Here is a 21,141-nt window from a genome sequence, read left to right as displayed (position 1 = left end):
TCAAAGTTCAAAGAAGCCTATAAAATGCTGAAAGATTGTTCAAATCTAAACAAGAATGATGGATTAATAATTCTAAGAATCTGTAGAACTTATCTTCAACCCATATAGCATCTAGAAGAACCCGAAACAAAAGAAAACCTTAACATGAGAGGAATTTAAAAATTGTTTAATGTAGTTCTGCTATGAAACAGTTTTTTTTTTTTTTATCATCTGCATATTTATTATACTGATATGTATAAAAAGTTTATTTTATTTTGTGAATTAATTCTTAATTTTGTATTTATTAATATTTTTATTTTATTTTTATTTAAAGTTTTTTTTTTCCATCAGAGGTCAGGATAGGGTAAACAATTATAAAGCATTTAGATTCATCTTACTTTGTGTAATGCCATGTAACTTGTGTCTTGTACACATGTATGTGTTCCTGATGATGACCTCAATACAGAGGTTGAAATGTCTAATATTATTTTCTTAATTATAAGTAAAGTAATTATTATAACGTGTGTTGTTGTCTCCTTAAATATGCTCTGTATTTTGTAGAAGTAAACTATCACTAAAATTATAAATTTTTGTTTTGCTGTTGTGTTGGTAAATTATGGTGAAATAGATTTTTTCTTTTTTTTTTAAGTTGTATAATCCAGTAAGAAATATTTATTAATGAAGAAAAATGTAAAATCTCACTGCTATGATGTTGATTTTTTGAGTTGTGATTTTTTTTTTCTTAAGGACAGAAAAGGCAGTGTGTTTACTTAATTTAAAAAAAAAAAAATAACTATCACATTATTTTGATGTGCTCTGAAAACGTATCTCAGATTTTTACATGAGTAAAACTAATATTATTATTATATGGGTATCTCTATGATGTTGGAAGACTCATCACAGAAGGTCCGTTAATACCCTAGTCCTTATTTACACAATTCCTTATCCTGTAATTTATTCAACAGCCTTTCATGTGGTATCCTGTCGAATGTCTTAGAAAAATTCAACAGTATCACGGCGTATCGATTCCTTTTATCCAACCCAGTAATAACATGATTATAAAATTTGAGCTAATTTCTCACATAACCACTCCCTTTAATAAACCCACGATGTTCCTTGCAAAGTTTAACATTTTTGTCTATCCACTTTCTTACCTACTTTTTTAATTTTTACACCACCCTTGTCAAACAGGACTCATACATTCTTTCCATTCCTTTACTATGTTCCCTCAGCTAATCTTCAAATTATATTAAGAAATAAAGAGCCAAAAGGCTTCACTTTGGCGATGTTAAAATTATTTAAATTAAGGTGATATTTAATCCCACATTATTTCAAAGCTGAATAAGAAAACTCTAAGATAGAAATCAAAGAGTTTCATGCCGAATATAGCAAACTATAAAAGTTCGGCAAGTCCAAGTGTGAGCAAACATCTGGGTGGTACAATACCGGGCAACTCGTTGTAAAGGCAGATAAAGCTAGGATTGCTATTCTTAGTATTTGCCCTAATGTAAAACTCATCCCCTAGGAGATGTATGTTGTTTTACATTAAGGAAGACAGGTCACTACCCAGACCAGTTTCAACCTTGATTGAGGTCTCATCAGTGACTAGGTAGACCAAATAATACCAAGATTATAGTGATAATAGCTTTAATACTTTACAGTACGAGTTGTCAAAAAGGTGCACAGATAAATTAATGAAATAAAGAGCCAAAAGGCTTCACTTCGGCGATGTTAAAATTATTTAAATTAACGGGATATTGTTTTACATTAAGGGAGATAGGTCACTACCCAGATCGGTTTCAACCTTTTTTGAGGTCTACCTAGTCACTGATGAGACCTCAATAAAGGTTGAAACCGGTCTGGGTAGTGACCTATCTCCCTTAATGTAAAACAACATACATCTCCTAGGGGATGAGTTTTACATTAGGGCAAATACTAAGAATAGCAATCCTAGCTTTATCCACCTTTACAACAAGCTGCCCGGTATTGTACCACCCAGGTGTTTGCTCACATTTTGAACGCGCCGAACTTTTATAGTTTGCTATATTCAGCATGAAACTCTTTGATTTCTATCTTAGAGGTTTCTTATTTGGCTTTGAAATAATGTGGGATTAAATATCCCCTTAATTTAAATAATTTCAAATTATATAACCAGGAAGGGCTTAACCAATCAATTGAACGCTCTTCTAGCATACATACTTACATCCCATCTGTCTCTATTGCTAAATTTTTATCACTGTTATGCAATAGCTCTAGAATATCTGTCTTATGCACCTCTCTCCTTTCATTCAATGTAGTAGTAGCAGTACCGTGCTCCATGTTGCATACACCAGGATGATCTTCCTTTCCATTAATACTCCTTATATTGATGGTTCCTATCTTCAGTTCTTCTGATGTTGGGTTTATTCTTCTTCTAGATATAAGAAGTAATTCTCAAATAATGAGAACTCACTCTTGAAGTAAGTTCTCATTATTTGAGCAGTCACATGTGCTTCAGAAACAAACAAGTGCACTATCTGCATTCAGTAAAGTTATTCTTCATTTTCATTTCTTCTTTACTTGCAATAGCATAATGATAAAATTCTTTTGGGTTGCCTTAGGCCTGCATGGTCAATTTCTTTTCATACTCTCACTTTGCATTGTGTGCAATACTTGACTTTTCTGACATGCACTTTACATACTTCATAATGCCTCTTATCCTTATTCTCATGACATTCCTTCAACATCTTCTTTTTATGAATCTCTTGCTTAATTAGGTTGCACCTACATTTCACTGCCACCTTGTTTGTTCTCCAAACTCTAGGGACACATTCAGGTACTGCATCATTTAAGCTTCCTTTCAATGCTTCCCTTGCATTGCTGATATCCTTCCTATTCAGTAACTGGTATCTAATTTCATAATTTGCAATTATTATGTATCCTTTCCTGATTGAAACATCTACATATTTTAGTTAGGTCAATATTGCATGATCACCCTCCACCAATTGGTGACAGAACTATTCAAATCCTTAACTGAAACATAAATAATATAAAAATATTTGGATAATTTCAGTAACCCATAATTGATTGCTCATTTAGTACCCATCAGATTGTTACAGTTGATGAAACAATGAAATGCATCACCAAATTACATTGTTCCATCAATTGTAACAACACTCTTCCATATATTTCATCCTGATAGTCTTCTTATCATATCAGATAGCCTCAGATTCACTGCTGCATAGAAATATTAATGTCATTGCTTTCATGAGTTCCTACCCTAACAGGAGTCATTTTTTTCCTAGATTATTCCTCTCCTTTCTCTTTTTATCCTTCTTAAAAAGACTATTAAAATATTCCTAAAAATAATTTTCACTTAATTTCAGTTACTGCATCTGATTCTAAAAGCCAGATTTCAAAATGCCAACAATTTTAGGCCACAACATGTTCTAACACAAGAATCTCCTTTGTCTCTGATGCTCTTGGCATTTGTGTGTATCCATCCATCAGTGGCTCTAACAGGCACTTAAGCACCCACGGCCTTCCAAGTATCCTTGGATTTCCTAATCCTCTAATACGAGGAGATAAGGTGATTACCCTTATGTTTCTAAGTATTATGCAAATTGTGTGTTCTACTGGCTGGTTTGCCTGTTCTGAGGGATGAAAAACCCAAGTTTCCAGGAGAAAAAACCGTCTACCTCCGTATAAGACTGGCTAAACTCACCTTTAGTCATAATTTCCTCGCATCATGGACGGAAATCGAACCCAGGTCTTTCCGACTAAAGGGCTTCATCTATACCAACTCAGCTACAGAGGCTCATTTGTGTATATACCCAACAGATTACCTCCTAGTTGTTGTTGTTTTTTATATTCTTCTGCAGTCTGCTTGATCCAGTTGGGCAGCCTTCCTGTCTCTCTTACACTGAGAACATCTAAACCACTGCATACAGGTGAACCCATTCACAGGTTCATAACCATGCTCATTGACATTGATATCATTATTAAATTTGCATACCTCAGCTGAAACTTACACACGTTCTCACTATTCCTCCCAAGATCTAGTTTCCTTGACTACTCTCTGCATTAGGTTTCCCTCTCAATTCCAGCCCTATTTAAGTGAAGGCTATCCCTCTTTTTTCATTTCTACCATCAAACTTCCTCCACACATTCCAAAATTTAACTAATTTTGTACAGCGTGCATATCCCATTCCTGACAATTGTTTTTGAGACAGTGAGTGTTAAACATTGGTCGTTGTGTTGGCTGTGACAAGATAAGTTAATTTTATATTTATTATAAGACAATATTGTCTCATTTTTAGAATGAGTGTTACTGTGTGATAGTTGAGTGCGGAATGCAGTATTTGGTTAAATTTTTAGGCAGTATCACTTTAAGTTCATTGTTTCTTATTAGTGCTCTGGTAGAAAATGGTGATGTAAGGTAGATCAATCTGTAGGGCACTTGGCACGAAAGACAAATAAAGTGAATGCTGTGGATTTTTCAAGAATGGTATAGTGCTGTGAATGTAGTATGTATGCTTGGGAAGATGTTGCGTATGTTTATGTGGAGAGGCTGAATAAGAGAAAGGAACAAATGTAGGTATGCAGGAAGTGCAATATTCTGATGGACAGTGAGGCTTGTTTAAATCAGAGCACAGCATCATAACTAAAATGGTTGTTTCGGAGGAAGATTGTGAGAATGCTAAGAAAGCATGTGAAATTGACAAATAAAGTATGTGATAAGGACATTAAAAAAAAAGAGTACAATTAACGGTAAGGTGGGGAGCAGGGTTGGCTTGTAACTAATGATAAGATAGTGAAAGTGAATGATAGCAAAAAAAGGATGCAAGATTTGATAGCTGAGTTGTAATGAAGATGAAGAAGAGATGATAGCATGATAGGATGCAGAGTGAAAAAACGAAGAGAATTATAGATATCTATGAAGAGTGAAGAAAACAGAAATTAATGATGTTGATATGAAAGAGGTAACAAAAGACGTGCCATTTTACAGTGGATTTGATTATTACAGGTGGTGAACGAGAAGATGCATAAGATTTGTTTTCCAGGAGGTAAAATGAATACAGTGATTGAAGCATTGGATACAAGAAGTCAGCAAGCAAGTAAAAGAGTTGGTAAGTGATATTTGGAATAAATGAATTGACTGGGAACAGGGAAATATAAGACCAGATATCAGAAGGCTGCTGAGAAGGATAAAAGATAATAGAGTGATAGGACAGGTAGTCAGTGCGTTTCCCAGCTATGAGTGATGCGTATATACTTACTTACCTGATACATGTATCAGGTAAGTATATCTGATAGGATGCTGCCATAGCAGAAATGTGTAAAGAGAAAGGAGTGCAGTTTATTAATGTGTGAAATGAGTTTGAAGGACAAATTGAACTGTATAAAAGTGATGGACTGCATTTGAATGGTTTTGGTGTGAATAATTTGTAGAGATTGCTGAAAGGGAAAGTAATGGGTGCAAGAAATGGATCTGATCAAGTAAGAAGCTGTGTGGAAGAGAAGAAGAATAAGGAAGGAAGGATTGAAGTGGTGCATATGAATGAAGAAGTGAGAAGCATGAGTGTAGAGAAAGAGAAAGCAAGTGTGCAAGTAGAAATAGGTTTCGGTGGGAAATGCATATCATCATGTCAGCTGACACTTTAAGAAAAGGTTAAGATTTATGCTTTCTTCCCATGTATTTTATAATAATTCATATTAGCATGTTCATGGACCCCCTACATCCATAATTCTCTTGTTGTCAGAAGATGCATAAATATTAAGGATTTTTAGTTCTCTCCACCATAATTCATAATTAGTAAGGATAAATACCTGCATAACCTCTTCTCTGTACTCCTACCTTTTATTAACTTGTCTGCAATGAGTAGGCAAACCATGTAGGTGTACATTGCCTTCTTTCCAAGCAGTGTATATTGTATATACACAGTTGTGTGTGTGTGTGTGTGTGTGTATGTGTATATATATATATACAGGGTGTTCGGGATAAATTTGACAGTTTCGTAAGGAAAAAGAAAATCTTCTTTGTATCTATTAAATTTAATGAATTGACAAAAAAACATTACAGGCAGAGTTAATTACAATACTATCAACAAGATTTACTCAAAATAACCACCATTAGCATCGATCACAGCTTCAATTCTGCTTCGGAACCTCGAACAAGCTGATGCTACAGTCTCCCTGGGAAGGGCCGCAAAAACTGTTTTAATTTTATCCATTAACTGGGCTTTTGTATTACTGGAAGTGCGATTGGTGTCTTTTTCAACTGCGCCCCATACAAAATAATCCATGGGGTTAAGGTCTGGGGAGTTTGGAGGCCAAACATTTGGACTGGTGAAGTCGTAGAAAATTTCAGACAACCATTTTTGACTTTTCCCAGAGGTGTGGCAAGGGGCCGAATCCTGCTGCCATACATACGGCCTACCATTGCCTACCCTTGTTATCCAGGGCTTGACTACAGTTAGCAACTCCACGAACAAAGCCCGAATTCCAATGCCAGGGTTCTTCAACATCTGTTCCTGCAGATTTGCGAGGAATTCTGCTGTACGAACGCAATCAGATCGTCTGCTAGGGATCTTTCTTCTTGCTACATCCTCGTAGTCACCATTGCAAGTCTCTAGTTCATGCCTGATTGTTTTTACTGTATTCAGGGAGCATTGGGCAGCAGTCGTAATATCCTTATTTTGATGGCGGGCACGAATCATCATGATACAAGTTATTCTCTTCCATGATTCAGGTGGGTTCCAGCTATCCATCCTTTCTGACATCTTGTATGTGAATGAAGAAGGGTCCAAACTTTTAAATGAAGAGAAGTGTGTGTTAATACATGTAACTTACTGAAAAATATAATTAATTATAAATATGTCAAATTTATCCCGAACACCCTGTATATATATATATATACAGGGTGTTCGGGATAAATTTGACAGTTTCGTAAGGAAAAAGAAAATCTTCTTTGTATCTATTAAATTTAATGAATTGACAAAAAAACATTACAGGCAGAGTTAATTACAATACTATCAACAAGATTTACTCAAAATAACCACCATTAGCATCGATCACAGCTTCAATTCTGCTTCGGAACCTCGAACAAGCTGATGCTACAGTCTCCCTGGGAAGGGCCGCAAAAACTGTTTTAATTTTATCCATTAACTGGGCTTTTGTATTACTGGAAGTGCGATTGGTGTCTTTTTCAACTGCGCCCCATACAAAATAATCCATGGGGTTAAGGTCTGGGGAGTTTGGAGGCCAAACATTTGGACTGGTGAAGTCGTAGAAATTTTCAGACAACCATTTTTGACTTTTCCCAGAGGTGTGGCAAGGGGCCGAATCCTGCTGCCATACATACGGCCTACCATTGGCTACCCTTGTTATCCAGGGCTTGACTACAGTTAGCAACTCCACGAACAAAGCCCGAATTCCAATGCCAGGGTTCTTCAACACCTGTTCCTGCAGATTTGCGAGGAATTCTGCTGTACGAACGCAATCAGATCGTCTGCTAGGGATCTTTCTTCTTGCTACATCCTCGTAGTCACCATTGCAAGTCTCTAGTTCATGCCTGATTGTTTTTACTGTATTCAGGGAGCATTGGGCAGCAGTCGTAATATCCTTATTTTGATGGCGGGCACGAATCATCATGATACAAGTTATTCTCTTCCATGATTCAGGTGGGTTCCAGCTATCCATCCTTTCTGACATCTTGTATATGAATGAAGAAGGATCCAAACTTTTAAATGAAGAGAAGTGTGTGTTAATACATGTAACTTACGGAAAAATATAATTAATTATAAATATGTCAAATTTATCCCGAACACCCTGTACATATATTTTTTTTTTTTTGGTCCTATCCATGAAGGGTTGTAAAACCTATCTTGCATCAGTCCCATGCATAAGTTTTTGTATGTGTGTGTGTTTGTTTTGTTTTTGTGATTATAAAAGATTTTGTTTTTCTCTAGCAGGTACGAGAGGTACTTGACAGTTTATCTCAGCATTTGAACCAAACGGAAAAAATATTGTTGGGAATGGCTTCTCTTTTAGATTGCCAAGCTATGAATAGAGAATACAACTCTGCAATGGAGGCTGCTTGTACTGCTGTCCTGTAAGTAATTTACTGATAAAAAAAAAATTTTATGTAAATGCCATATTGTTTATAAATTAGCTTTATTGTTAGCTTATATTATTTAGCTGTTTTCAGTAAAATATAATACATTGTGCAAAATATAATGAAGAAAACAGATGATACTTATAACTCAATGAATTGGAGAATATTTGCAAAATAGACTGACCTTACCTAAAAGTTCTTAAATTCAGTGTTAAATTCAGCTAAAATATCAAGTTTCACTGCAGTTTAGTGAGCTTAATGCTACTGAAACTGTCTGTATTATTTCTCATAAGAAAGGTTCCTTACTTTCTTCTTTTTTGATTATTATAGTACATTATAATACATGTAAATTATATAAAAATAAATAAAGCAATTAATGTAAAACACATATTTCATGAGAATATCATGACATCATCATAGTGGACACACAAACAGAATAGACAGTTAAATGAAGTGTGAATGTAATGACAACAGATGTAACATAGTGCTTCCTTTTTACTGCTCTCTTGCCAGCTGCATAACACTATCGGGAACCAGTGGGAAACTTTAAACATTGTCATTAACACAGCTATAAATAAACTTAGGCATTGGGGTGCAGGTCTCATTATAGGGATGTAAAAGTGTAAGAAACAAAGTTGAAAAATAAAAATTTACTAAATTAGAAATAAAACAATAAATTATAACATTTGCATAAATATTGCATGTAGAGTGCATATACAGTTAATAATTATTTGCATAAAGTGAATAAAAATGTGTAAAAAAAAGAATGAATAACTAAATCAATTATCAACTTATGAATTTGTGTGTTTGTATGTGTACGTGTGTGTGTGTGTACACACACACACACACACACACACACACACACACACACACACACACACACACACACACACACACACACACACACACACACACGTTAAAAAATTGTTTGCAAAAGAATTGCATATACATATTATCAGTGGCTCACCCGGGGGGACAAGGGGCCCTGACCCTCCCAAAAGAAAAAGGAAAAAAAAACACTAGAAAATTTTCCAAAAATCTTTTCCTAATTAAAATTTGTTTTTTTTATTTATGTTGTGTCGTGTCTTTTCTATTTCTATACTACTTATGAATTAGTGGTGACATAAGGTGGGAATACCCTATAGTTCTTGGGAATCACCGCCACTGTGAATGCAAGGCAAACGAAGTAGTGCTCGGGGCAGACCAAGAGCTACTTTGTTTGCCTGAGCTGGGCCAGAGGAGATCATGGGCATCATGTATTGGTGATCACTGCAGATGCTCAGTCATAGTTCGTATGCAATGTGTAGTGTGTATTCTCAAATCGTCTACTCAACTCAATTTTTAGGCTATCATTGTGATTTAGATTAAGTTTATTGCAAAGTGCTTTATAGCATGCTTTAAAGAGTCTCTGAAATTTGAAAGAACTTTCATCATCATCATCAAATTCCTGACATTTACTCTCAAGGGGGGGTGTACAGAATATGATAGTACTACATGAAAAATTTACATCATTACTAACTTCCTATCTACAATTTTCCTCCAAATGAATCGGTTACCTGTCAAGGGGCTTCAACATTGTCATATTTTATATTTCTATCTTCTAAGTCACTTTTTACCGTATCAATCCACCTATATCTTGGTCTGATGCATTATAGAAAAGGAAATACTGAGCGTCAAAATTAGTGGTAGCCGTGGGCACGAATTACTTAGTTGGGAAGAAAAAAAATGTTGATAGAAACTTGAGGAAGTTGCTGCAGCAGGTAAAGAAGAATAGCATTGTTGGGAAAGTCCTAAGCATGTTGCCGAAATATAACAGTGAATTGAAAAAGAGAGCAAAGATAACGAATAGTAAGATAGCTGAGTTGTGTATGGCACAGGGGATTCAATTTGTAAATCTGTGGTGTGAATTTGAAGGGAAGTTGGAATTGTATAAAGCAGATGAATTACATTTGAATGGGTTTGGTGTTGATCATTTCGAAAGGCTATTGTATACAGAGTCAAGAAGTTAATGTAGTAAATGATCCAAGTCTACCTGTGAAACAGGATAGCACAAATCAATGGATTGTACGGCAGGAGGAAGATGGATGTGAGGTTGAAGATGTTTCAGCAGCACAATGATGGAATGCATAAAGGTGAGGATGAGGCAGGTAGGAATGGAAATCACAGTCAGGATCAGGGAAATGGGATTGGTCAGACCGAAGAGAGAGGTGTAGTATAGCAGCTAGAACAGAAAATGTTGGTGCTGGTAGGTCAAACACACAGTGATTGTTATGCTTATACACAAATGTAAGGAGTTTGAAACAACAGAGCTGAGTTTGTTGCATTGATTGGGACGGTATGCTCCAAAATAATTGGAATAAGTGAAACTTGGTTTTCTGAGGAGGATGTGATGTCAGGAACAGAATTAGAAGGATATATAATTTTCTGAGGATAGAAATGTGAAAAGAGGAGAGGAAATGCTGTTAATGATTGCAGAGGAATTGTGTCCACAAAGTGCGGAAGTTGGTAGAAGAATGCACAGATTTTGAATCTGTGTGATGCGAGGTTGAAATAAACAGATAAGTATATCTGATAGGATGCTGCCATAGGCCAGGGAATACAGAGAATACTAATTGTGAAATGTTTATACAATTAGTTAGGCATGTAAAAAGAAAGTGATCCTGATATGGGAGACTTTAACTACAGGAATCTAGACCGGAAAGAGGAGAGTGTGTGGGAACAAGTAGAGCAAGTTTGTGGAATGTCTGAGAGATAAGTATCTTAAGCATGTGATTGAAGCAACCACAGACTTGAATGTTTTGGATTTGGTAATAACTTCACAAGATGTAGTTAATGAAGTGTTTACACTGCTGCTGGTTGGTGAGAATGATCATGAGGTACTTGTTTGGGAAGTGATGAAACAAGAAAAGGTCACTGCCAAAAATGGATACATGTGGAAGTATAAAGCAGGTGATTATAGGAAGGTCTGTATTCACTTAACATCAGTATGTTGGGTAGATGAGCTGAGCAGAAAAGATGTTGACAATGCATGGAAACTCACAAGGCAGTGTATGACTGCATAAGAAGGGTGAAGTGAGTAAATAGAGTACGAGGGAAATGGACGAACAGTGAAATAAAGCAAGCTGTGCTGAAAAAGAAAATTTTATAGATTAGGTACAAGACAGTTGGTGGTGATGAGATCCATGAAGAGTATAAAGTGCAGGCTCAAAAGGTGATGAGCATGGTAAAGAAAGAAAAGGTGCAGTATGAGAGGAGATTGGCTGGTCAAGCCAAGGTTAACTCAAGGGAATTTTTCCTCTACATGGCAAGCAAGAGGAAGAATAATTATGGCAGACTAACATTGGTGGATAGTCATAGCAGCAGATTAACAGCTGCAAAGGATATAGTGGAATTGTCGAATGAGCACTTTATCAGCATTATACCATACTAGTGTAAATGATCCGGTGCAATATATAAAAAGAGGCAAGTATTAGGAGAATTGGAAGTGAAAGAAACAGAGGTGTTGGTTGGGTTAGATGTGAATAAGGCTGTGAGAATGGATGACATATCACCATGTATGCTTAAGGAATGTGCAACACAGTTGGTTATTTAATGAAAGTTTTGCAGTGGGTAGGGTTCCTAAGGAGTGGAAACAAGGCAAAATAGTACCACTCCACAAGCATGGTTCTAAGACAGAAGTCTCGAGGGTGTTCTGAAAAGTTCTCGGCCTAACAATAAAAAAACGAATTTATAATTTCAAAATTATTTTTATTTTTCAACATAATCGCCCTTAAGACTAATACATTTATTCCAGCAATGCTCCAGCATCATTATCCCATCCATGTACTGGTTCTCAGTAAGATCTGCAAAATACCCATCTACAGCTGCAATCACCTCTTGACTTGAAGAAAAATGCTGACCAGCAAGGAAGAGTTTTAGTTTTGGGAAGAGACAGAAGTCAGAGGGAGCCAAATCTGAGGAATAGGCTGGATGTTCCAACAATTCATAGTGCAGATCCCTTAATTTTCCCATTGCCAAAACACCTTTGTGGGCAGGTGATTGTCCTGATGAAAGATGATTATTTTCTTCTGCAAACCAGCTCTCACGAATTTTTTCGTTTAGTCTGGTTAAAAGATCAGAGTAATATTCCCTGGTTATTGTTTTATCCTTTTCAAGATAATTAATAAACAAAATGCATTTAACATCCCAAAACACTGATGCCATGACCTTTCCTGCTGATGGAACTGAATTTGTCTTCTTTGGTGCTGAACAACTGGCTTCTTTCTCCATTGTTTTGACTGCTGTTTGGATTCTGGTATGTATAGTGAATCCAAATCTCATCCATAGTAATAAATTGACACACAAAATCAGTTTTATTCTTGTTAAAATGCTCCGAGCACTGTTCAGAGGTTTTCATGCGAGTGCGTTTTTGATCTGCTGTGAGCAAACGTGGCACCCATCTTGCACAAAGCTTTTTCATTTGCAATTCTTCATGCAAAATATATCCTACACGTTCTTTTGAAATGCCTATAGTCTCAGCAATTTCATGCAATTTGACTCGCCGGTCATCCAATACATATCGTGTACTTGATCAATGATTTCTGGTTGTTACACTTTTTGGATGTCCTTCACATGGATCATCTTCAAGGCTGGTTTGGCCATGTTTAAACTTGGCAGCCCATTTCTTAATTGTCGTAAACGAAGTAGAAGAGTGTCTATAAACTTTTATGAACTTCAAATGAATTTCGTTTGGCATTAAACCTTCTTTTACAAAGAATTTTATAACCGCACGGTATTCAATTTTATCCATTTCAAGGGATACAGACAACACTTTGACTTCCGACAGCTGTATAAAAAAAAATCTACTTGATAGAATGACTTTCAATTTCATATGGATGCTTATGACAGCTGTACCAACCTAGGGAAAAAAAAATCTTGCTGATAGTGTTGCCATCTATGATCGAGGCTGAGAACGTTTCAGACCACACTTGTATAGGCATCTGTATTTGTGGTCAAGGCGTTGGAGAGATTGGTAAGTAATAGAATATAGAATTGGGTTGATGGACATGGCATTCTCTTGATGGTCAGCATGGATTTGTAAAGGGTAGGTCCTGTTTCAGTAATTTGCTTGCATTTTATGTTAAGGTGATGAGTGTGTTAGATAAGGAAGAATCATATACAGTGATATTCTTAATCTTTGCAAAAGCATTTGATAGATTACCACACAATCAGTTGGTGTACAAGCTGCAGAGGATGGGAATAGACAGTATATTGGTTAGATGGATCACAGATTAGCTCTCTGAACGATACCAGCAAGTTGTATATGATGATGCTGTGTCTCAAAAAAGAAGAGTAATGAGTGGCATGCCCTAGGGCTCTGTTATTGGGGGGCACTGCTGTTTAACTTGTTTTTAAACGACATATCATGAAAATGATTTATCATGTGAACTGACTGGATCTTCAGTTACTTCCTGATGATGCAGAGTTGGGAAGAATTATAAGTAGCACTGCTGATGTTAATTCCCTTCAGGAAGATTTGAACAGACTTTTTATTTGGACAAAAGAGTGGGGTTGTAGGTTTAATATCAATAAGTGCAAGGTGTTGCATTTTGGAGTGCAGAATATAAGGCTGTGTATATTTTACATCCCTATAGTAAGTGGATGAGATTAGAGATTTGGGAGTGATGGTTGACAGTAGACTGAAGTTTAGCCAGGGCTCAGTACTGGGACCTATATTGTTTAACCTTTATATCAATGACATTGTCAGTGAATTGCAGGGGGGATATTCAGTTGTTTGCAGATGATGTGAAGCTGGGAAGAGTTATTAGTAATAGTGCAGATGTAGTAGTCCTGCAAGAGGATTTCAATAAACTAGATCAGATGGGCAAATGAATGGGGGATGTGGGTGTAATGCAACAAAATGTAAGGTCTTGAGGTTTGGGACACATCGATGGGATGCTGCATCCTCTATTGGAGGAAGTAGGGGAAACAAGAGATCTGGGGTTGATGATTGATTTAAACCTGAAATTCAGGGGACATATTGCAAAGGTGGTGAAGGTAACACAGAGGATTGCTGCAAAAATGAGAAGGACGCTGACCTGCAGAGATAAAAGAGTTATCATTCCATTGCATAAGACCCTAATCAATCCACACTTGGACTATTGTTCTCAGATTTGGTCCCCAGGATTTGAAGGGGATAAATTAACTGTGGAAAGGATACAAAGACAGTTTCAGGACTGTACAATGTTAGTTATGAGGATCGGCTGAGGGAATGTGCACTGCAGAGTTTGGTGGATAGAAGAAGGAGAGATGATATGATTGAGACTTTTAAACTGTTGAGAGGTGGTTACATGGTTGACACTGGGGAGTTCTTTCTCTTGGTTGAACAGTGGGTAGGAGTGATGACAAGGAGCCATCCCTGGAAGTTGTGAAAGGAAACTGTGAGCAAGAGCATGAGGAGTGGTTTCTTTGCATGGAGGGGTGGTTGAACCATGGAATGCATTGCCTTGTAGAGTGTTGAGAGTGAGAACAGTCAATGAGTTTAAGGAGTGGTATGATAAACTTTGTGTTTACTAGGAGGGACCTACCATGATGAGTCTTGATAGACTTGTGTTTCCTAGAAAGGACCTCCCATGATGAGTCTTTTGACTCCTTGGAGGCCTAAATTATAATAATAATAATATTGCTAGTGTTACAATGGCTGCACATTGTAGTGCTGCTGTGATAAGAAGTTCTCTAACATGTAAGAATTAGGAAGTGGTTGTGCCACTGTATAAAGCACTGGTCAGATCATAATTGGACTGTTGTGCTCATATTTGGTCACGTATTTTTCAGTGTGAAGTGGAGACATTGGATAGTGTTCAGATGCGAGTGACTAAGACAATGTCAGGACTTTGGAATACTGGCTATGGAGAGAGAGGTTGAAGAAATGTGGATTGCAGAGCTTGGTGGATAGGAGGAAGAGAGGTGATAGTCTTAATCCAGATTAATCCAAAGGGGATTATAAAAGAAGTTGAAGGTGAGAGGGGAAGAACCAGAGATCATTCTTGGAAGTTATGTAAAAGTGTGGTGAAGAGGGGTGTGAGGGGCAGATTTTTTTACATGGAGAGTTTTCAGTGAATGGAATGCATTACCAGAATGTGTTGTTAATGCAAGGAATGTTAAGGATTTTAAGATTCTATATGATAAATATTGTCAGTTGAATGAACCTTCCACGATGAGTCATTTGACTCCATGGAGGGTATAATAATAATAATTATTATTAGTAGTAGTAGTATATATGTAATAATAAATTTATTCTTTAGTCATGCCTCAAAAAGTTTTTCAGCAAGCAATGCTGCAGTCATCATTTGCATATCTCAATATTGTTTATAAATTTATGCTTTGTTTTAATGATGTATGACAGTCATTTTATTAAATATGATTTTAATCTTTATTATTTAGAGAGGGTACAGCATTTATGTTAGTTTCAGCTGCTGGAGCAGGACTCCTTTTCACTGTACTTATTTGGGTAGCATCACATACTTGGATTCACATTCGGAAAAAGTAAGTACTATTTAGTGTATAAAATTGTATAATCTAATATTGATGCAGTGTACTAAAATGACTCAGTTGATAAATAAAAACATCAAAAAACACTCAATACAATTCCTGCATACCTACATATCATATAGATATAGTGTATTTGTCTGGTCTGCTTATTCAGCACAGGAAATTCACTTTTATCCTCAAGACTGCAATCCTTTCTGCTGTTGTGTTCATTTTCACTCCTATTTGTTATACTCTTTCCTTTCTGATTCTCTATGCAACCTCCACGAATGCCTTCTTCTTTTATTATATTGCTCAGCAGAAATTTTTATCATCCTAAGGAGCCTCTGTAGTTCAGTCAGTATTGATGACCTTTGGTTGGAAAGACCTGAGTGTGAATCCACTCTAGGAAGTGAAGAATCTTTACCAGAGATTTCCAACTGAAAGTGAATTAGCTAGTCTCATACAGAGGTGAAAGGGTTTTTCCTCCTGGAAATTCAGGTTTTTCATCCCACAGAACAGGTATACTATTTAGCAGAACACACACATATACTTGGTTTACAGACATAGCAGACAAGGCAGATTAGATTAACTGCCCTTTCATAAGCAGTAATCAGGTTTCAAAGATGTCAAGCTACTTGGTCATGATAAGCTATTAAGTCTATGCATGAAAAAGGAAGATGGGATGAGATGCCTTCCTAATTGCATTTTATCAGTGCCTAGTTTTCATTTTGGCAACTTATACTGAATCTACTACTTTTCATTACTTTGGAATAATAGAAGCCCAAATGTGAATTTTTTGATTACTTTTGCCATGGTAATCAAAATGGAAGCAAACCAGTGATATATAAAATGAGGCTATCCTATTGTTTCTGTTGGACTGCATTTTCATGTAATAGGATTCATCTACTTCCTGCTTTTATTTCATTATTACTACTCTTTGTTTGATATAATGTTGATGAACTTAAAAAAAATCAACCAAATAGTTAGAACCGCCCAAGAGTAGAAGAGAAAGGCAAAGGAAAAATGAAATAATAATAATAATATGAGTATAACTCCTGGGAAATTCCCATGCTACTCCTCTTAAACATTATTAATATAATTAACGGCTATTTTAGCCTGTTTTTGTTTAGGAGTGTCCCTTATATTTAATACATTGGCTAACATAACTCAAAAGGGGTATATATATATTTTAGGGCATTATGGGCGAGTGTAGAAGGCAATTATGGCAGAATAAAAAATGTGGAAAGATTATATACATACCTTGATTTTGGTTTAAAGATGCCTTCTAAAACCAAGCTCTCGTTGAAGGGGGGGGGAAGAGAGGGAAAGAACATGGGGATGTACTTGAGACACGGGAAAATAAGTTTTAGCCAATGTATTAAATATAAGGGACACTCCTAAACAAAAACAGGCTAAAATAGCTGTTAATTATATTAATAATAATATGAATTACAATTAATATAATAATAGTAAGAGAGTGTGTTGTGGTGTTGTCCTGGTCATGTTGATGTTGGAATCTATTTCCTCCAGCCTCTCCGTAACGTTTCCCAGATATGGTCCGTTGATCTACAACGCTCGGTGCAAGAATTCATCATGAGCAAGCGGCTTCTGGAGATGTATTTCTAATGAAGTTGATGATAAAAAATAGATAGCCAGCCTGACTGGCCGAGTGGTTAGCGTACCGAAAAGGCTGCAAGTTCGAATCCTGCCTGCATAGTAGAAGGACAGTATCACTGGGGTCCAGTGTCCTTCTACTATGTTTGTTATGCAGTGCAACCCATGGACATCCTGAAAGGATGGGGGGGGGGGATCCTGGTATTCTTGCATTACTTTTGCTTCTGCAAGATGGGTAGTCATGAATGGGTCAACATATTACTGCTATACAGATTCCCACCCACCTATTAGCAACATTTTACTGCTGTACAGATTCCCATCCACCTATTAGCCACACATGGTTGTCCACTATCCATCAAGCAATAAATGCACTCTGAAGTGGAATGCTAGTGTTACTCCAGGCTATACCAGCACTGCAGCAAGCCTTGGATCCTGTATCTGGACCAAGGGTAGGAGACTTAGAAACTCTGGTGTTGAACCAAAAAATCCTGTTCAGCATGAATCATCTTCAGATTTTCCAAAGTCCAACTAAGTATACATATACTTATAAAAGATACATCATTTGATAGCAGAAACAAGAAATCAAAGGATTGTTTAACACTGACATACATGTAAATATATCAGGTTTCTCATCATTCATGCAGCTTGTGGAAAAGCCAGTAGAAGTGAAAATGTCATCTTCTTTATTTTAGGACTGGCAGGATCTTTCAAAAGAGTTAAAAAGCTGTGTTCTGGTGATTGAAACATCATATCAGTGACATCCAGGAAAACTACTGCGAGCAACATCAGTAGTGTTGATTAAGTTAGTGTGTTTGTGGGAGAAAGAAATACCAATTGTGGTAATACCTCATAAAACACTTAGTTGTGTTAGAAATGTATTTATCCCCCCCCCCAGTTCCTCCACCATCCCTTAGGACTGGTTGAGCCCTCCTAGTAAGAACTCAGGTCTTTTTCCAACCAAAAGGCTTTGACTATACACCAACTGAGCTATGGAGGCTCTGTGTTAGAAGCATAATATCAGAATGAGACCTGCTTAATGTTACAGATGAGGAGAGACAGATATGAGGCGCACATCTGGCATAAGGATGGTTACCTAGTTTCAACCAGGTATATCATCCTTCTGATGCATCCAAACCTCTAGCATCATTAAAAGCAGGATATCTCAGCTGGTGCCTATTAGGCTCTATATCCCTAATACACTAACATATATAGGCATGTCCAAACTACCTGTTGTGGCTCTACCATCTGTGCCCAATGTGGTAGAAAAGGGTATGATAATAAATCTTGCTCTGCAAAGAAACCTAATGTGTCAGCTGTGAGGGAGACCATCTGCCTGCTCCTGTGCAAGCCAAATGCAGAAGAATGAAAAAAAATGAAAAAGATAAAATTTGAACAAAAATCAGGATGCAACGAGGAAGATAATTACAACTGCACCTGTCCTGAAGTCCACTTATGCTGAGAATGTGGCAGTTAAGAAATTATTAAAAGCAACACAAACACATATCTGTTCTACTGGTAATTTATGATCATGAGTAGAACCTGACAAACCCACTTGCCAGAGGCGAGTGGATTTTGCCAGCTGGTGAGTATCTGCAGGCTAGAAAAAATAGAATCTTTTTTTATTTAATAAAAACATAACTCTCTAAAGAAATTTTTTTAACTTTAAGAAAAAACAGGAGACATAAAGGGCCATTCTAGTAACAAAAATTAATGTAATAAATTATATTTTACAAAAAAACAATGTTGATTTTACTATTCCTCCTATTCTTATTTATTGACTGGACAAAATAAAATAGTTTCATGCAAAGAAAATGTTCTCCAAAAAATCAACTGGATTGATTTCCATAAAGGTATTGTTGTCATTATGTTGTTGTTGGAGAACATCTTTAAAAATGAGGGATGGGGAGACAAGTTCAGCTGGTGACTTGTCTCCCCATCCCGTGTACTTGCCCAGAACAAGTGTACTTGTTTTGGGCAAGTACACTTCTGTGTGTGTGTGTGTGTGAGTGAGTGAGAGAGAGAGAGAAAGTAGGATTTTGTGTAATTTGTTGACCCTTGATTTCTGACTGCTTCTCTTTAGAGCACAATAGTTGTCCACCCTATTACAGTCTCCCTCCTAAAACAACTAAAATGATCCCACTCAATGAGAACCCACTTATCAAGAAAATTATGGCTAGGTCATCACTGAAAGAAAAAAAAAACACCTTACATCCTCCACAGAAAGAAAAATGGATATCCATTGAATTTAAACTAAACACAACTGATCCTGACACATTACATGATATATTAAATATTTTTTTAACGAAAAGATGGATGCTGGCCATCCATATTTCCCAAAATTAATTGGTAAATACTAGCTCTTAACCTCTCAGAAATTGGATGAGTCTATAAAGCCAAAAGACAGGAACTTAGTGGAACTGTTGTGAATTCTGCCAAATATTGATGTTAACCAGGTTCTTCTGCTGAAATTCAAACCTGTGTCTATGTGCAGGTGGGTTACCCCACCTTAAGTTTGGATCCTCACTTGGTTTTAAGGAAAGGACAGATAATTTGTAAGGATAGAACTGGGAACAGACCTGCATGGAGGAGGGAGTTTCTATTCTACTGGTCAACCATACTTCTTTTCAGTACATCAGCTTAACACTGCTCTGGAAGTGTTAAGTGCCACTAAGAGGCAGATGGGATTTCTTATTACAATATATTTCATTTATTTACCACCAGGTTCTGAGTTAACACAGGATCAACCTTGATGATCTCATCTTTTTTTGGGTGACTTTAATGGACACAGTACTCTGTGAGCAGTGCCAACATGATTGCCTTAGGCCAAATTGTTGAACATATACTTGATAATGACCTCTCTGTCTTTCTCTCTCTCTCGTCTTCATAATGGACACAATACATTCTTTCATGTGCCTACTCACCCATATCTTACAGCCTATTCCCCTGTCTTCAGATATCAAAGAGAATATTTGTGGTCCTTGTGTTTGCTCTATATCTTAACAAGAACTATGCTCTCCTGTGTTTCCAAATGGAATATTTATCAGGCTGATTGGTTTATGTTTACCCATCTTACAATATTTAATGTTGGAGCAATCATCTGAATACCTATCAACAAAGTGGTAATGTATGTAACAGATTGTATTATGTAGACAACAACAACTACAGTTCCAGAAACATCATTTTGATTTCCACAGTATCCAAAGACATGGTGGAACTCTGAGTGCAAAGCAGCCCAAAAAGATCAAGACAGAGCAATAGGTATGTTTTGTTGATATTTTGCTACATCAAATTTCATAGCTTTTAAACCTGATCAGACCAAAGCATATTTGTTGTGTTAGACATCAGAGGCATAAGCAATTTTGAATTCAAATAAATTATCTATCAATCATATAACCAGTGCAAAAACTGTTTGTGATAAAATTCAGAAAATGAAGGGTAAGTATAGGCATACCATTCATCTACTCTAGATGTGTAGAGTAGATGAATGGTGTCCTCCTGTCCTCCTGAATTTATATTGAAAGGACAAGTGAAACATTAATCAATTTTTCTATGAGTGGGACAGAGACATACAATCAGCCATTTGTTAGGAAGAACTAAAAAGAGTACTTTTACTGTCTCATGTCCATGGAGTATGGCCTGATGACATTCATGATGAGATGATGACCTGAGGAGGAGGAGTGCCAGATTTGAGGTATAAATCATCATTGCCATTCCAAAACCAGGAAAATATCTGATAAGCAAACAGTTACCGACCTGTCAATTTGACTTGATTTGTGAGATATTATAGAAAATGATAAGTGCCAACCAGACTTCTGGTATTTAGAAAGCATTCTTCCTCTCTCTCTCTCTCTCTCTGTTTGAAATTGGACCATTTGGTCTGTTTAGAAACCTATAAGAAGCATTCCTGAATTGAGAACACCTCGTTTCAGTTATCTTTCACATGG

The 21,141-nt window shown here is 36.6% G+C and overlaps 1 protein-coding gene across 5 annotated transcripts in view; it reads left to right on the top strand.

The window, feature by feature from the left end:
- Nucleotides 1-21,141, top strand: part of tty (tweety) — a 423,622-nt gene that overhangs the window by 355,719 nt on the left and 46,762 nt on the right. For 4 of the 5 annotated variants that reach the window (XM_090398011.1, XM_090398010.1, XM_090398013.1 and 1 more), the window contains exons 11-12: nt 7,929-8,071; nt 15,497-15,598. In XM_090398011.1, the coding sequence (XP_090254137.1) occupies nt 7,929-8,071; nt 15,497-15,598 (245 nt within the window). The remainder of the gene's footprint in view (nt 1-7,928; nt 8,072-15,496; nt 15,599-21,141) is intronic. The other variant, XM_090398012.1, reaches the window with a different exon arrangement.

The sequence above is a fragment of the Typopeltis vanoorti genome, chromosome 9 (genome assembly GCF_054136105.1).
Source record: "Typopeltis vanoorti isolate ZY-2024b chromosome 9, IOZ_Tvanoo_1.0, whole genome shotgun sequence".
NCBI classification, from domain to species: domain Eukaryota; kingdom Metazoa; phylum Arthropoda; class Arachnida; order Uropygi; family Thelyphonidae; genus Typopeltis; species Typopeltis vanoorti.
Note: the sequence above shows the minus strand (reverse complement) of the source record. Positions and strands in the feature narration are given on the sequence as shown.